Here is a 2,443-nt window from a genome sequence, read left to right as displayed (position 1 = left end):
GACTCCATGTAGGGTCCCGACCCCAAGGTTGGAAAACACTGGAATAATACCTGGTAGAGTTCAGTGATTTTTAATGCAATATCGTCCTGAGACCCAGTGATGCTTTGTGTTCTGTGTAGGGGACAAGAGTTTCACAGCTTTACGTCCAATGCAAAGGACATTCCATTAAAAAAAAAAAAAAAAAAGTATCTTAAAAAACTGTTGCATCATGCCGTTTCCAATCAAGTAAATTATTTAATGTAAAAAAGACAAAACTTCTACTTTCCTGGGTCTTTGATGATATATCACAAATGCATGGTGTGTCCAAAACTTTTTTCCACCACTGTATGACATAACATTCATCGGACAATATATTCACTTGAGATTTTGTGTTTGAAAAGAGGGTGGTTAGTTGCTGCGAATCAAGAAAAGATGGGCAGTGCATGCTTTAATCAAGGCAGAATGATTATTAACTCTATTGTATGTATATATTTACAGACAAATCTGTACACTTTTTACACGTCGCTACAGATAAATGCGTTAGAAAAAGTCTGTTTCATAAGGAAAAAAAAAGACGGTGTCCTCTCACACGTCTGCGCTGGACGACACCTGCGATAACCTGGGATCGGAGTCGATCTCGAAGCGGTAGTGGTAGCCTTCCCACACCTCCCTGCAGGCGTCGCGCATGTCGTAGATCCGCTTCTTGATGCCCTTGCGGTTGAGATAAAGTACAAAGAGGAAGATGAGGCCGATGAAGCCCAGGACGATTCCCAGAAAGACATAGGAGGTCTGCAGGGCCAGATCTCCGCCCGCGTCCCTCTGGTGGCATCCCAGAGTCAGCCTGCCCGCCACCAGCAGCGACGTGTTCCTCATGCTGGCGGGAAACGAACACACCAGGCCCTCCACGTCCCTGATGCGGCCCTGGGATCTGTTGAGCCACATGGTAAAAGGTTCAATTCCACATTTGCATATAAAGGGGTTCTCCCCCAGCAGGAGGGTAGTTCTAGGCAGGGAGTCCAGCTCGGTCAGACCCTCCTCGGGCACCGTCTTGAGGGCGTTGAGGGTCAGGTCCAGCTCCTCCAGCCGCTCCAAGCCCAGGAAGGTGGAGTTGTGTATGGCCACCAGGGAGTTGTTGGACAGCTGGAGCCTCCGCAGGTTGGTCAGGTGGGAGAAGATGCGTGAAGGTAAATAGATGAGGCTGTTGTCGGACAGATCCAGGACCCGCAGGCTTCCCAAGGAGCTCCAGCGCAGGCACGTGGCCAGGTCCAGCACCGACGAGTGGTTGTAGAGGGCCCGGCTCAGGTTGAGCTCCCGAAGGGACTGGTTCTGGACAGTGAAGGCCTCGGGGTGAATGACAGCCAGCTGGTTGTTGCTCAGGTCCAAAGTGCGAAGGCTGCGGAGTCTGGCGAAGGTGTGGGATTCCACCTCGGAAATTCTGCGTTTGGGGAGATCCGAGAAACACCAGAACAGAACAGACCTTAGATTCAGATCGGAATGAAAAATGAACATCTTAGAACAGAAACAGAAACTGCAGCTTTAACCATCGCTCCACCTTGTTTGAGATGTATGTGCACTGTTACCTATGAAGTTAGAATAATTCTGTTTTCCTATTTATACACATCGGTAATCACCTTTAAACAGGTCCAATGATGCATACTAAGTCCAGTTACAATTGATCTATCAAGAATAAATCACAATTATTTCATGAGAAGAGGGGAAAATATTTTTATTCCAACTTTATGGGCAACTGTGTAAACGCCCTAATATCAGGTGTTACATCCATCCATCCATCCATCCATGAAGATATATGTTTAGGGCTGCAACTAAAAGATTAAAGATGAAGTATTTAGTGTTAATAAACTGGTGGTTCATAAAATGTTAGAAAAGTGCCCAAAATGATGATCAATGTTTCTCAAAGTCTAAGATCACACTCATAAATAAGGGACTTCATTGTCTTATTATTATTGCACCTCCAACATGATACTTTAAAAATAATACATACGTATAATATAAAACACACACACCACAATTGATTTTAAGAGTCATAATTGTCTAAAAAAAAAAAAAAAGTTGCATATAAAATTAATAAGTTTCTAAAAATGATTAAGATTTTCCCTCAAAAAATGATGATCAGTGTTTCCCAAAGTCTAAGCTCCCACCCATAACCCAGTGATATTCAGCTTACAGTCAAAGAAGAAATAAGGGACTTTGTCTTATAATGATTGCACCTCCAACATGATACTCTAAGAATAATACATACATATAACATAAAACACACAGCACAACTGATTTTAAAAGTCATAGTTGTCTAAAAAAAAAAAAAAAAAAAGGTGCATATAAAATGAATAAGTTTCTAAAAATGATTAAGATTTTCCCTCAAAAAATTATGTTGTAGATTAATTTCATTTGAAACATCGTGCCAGCTCTATATAACTGTATATCTATTAGAATAATTTGCATTTGT

At 42.2% G+C, this 2,443-nt stretch overlaps 1 protein-coding gene across 1 annotated transcript in view; it reads right to left on the bottom strand.

The window, feature by feature from the left end:
- Window positions 1–238: 238 nt before the first annotated feature.
- tpbg1b (trophoblast glycoprotein 1b) overlaps window positions 239–2,443 on the bottom strand; it is a 2,769-nt gene continuing 564 nt past the window's right edge. Inside the window, exon 2 of the mRNA XM_030147672.1 lies at window positions 239–1,414. Within this exon, the coding sequence (XP_030003532.1) occupies window positions 565–1,414 (850 nt within the window). The 3' untranslated portion in view covers window positions 239–564. The remainder of the gene's footprint in view (window positions 1,415–2,443) is intronic.

Source organism: Sphaeramia orbicularis, chromosome 11 (assembly GCF_902148855.1).
Source record: "Sphaeramia orbicularis chromosome 11, fSphaOr1.1, whole genome shotgun sequence".
Taxonomy (NCBI): Eukaryota; Metazoa; Chordata; class Actinopteri; order Kurtiformes; family Apogonidae; genus Sphaeramia; species Sphaeramia orbicularis.
This window is presented reverse-complemented; position numbering and strand designations above follow the sequence as displayed.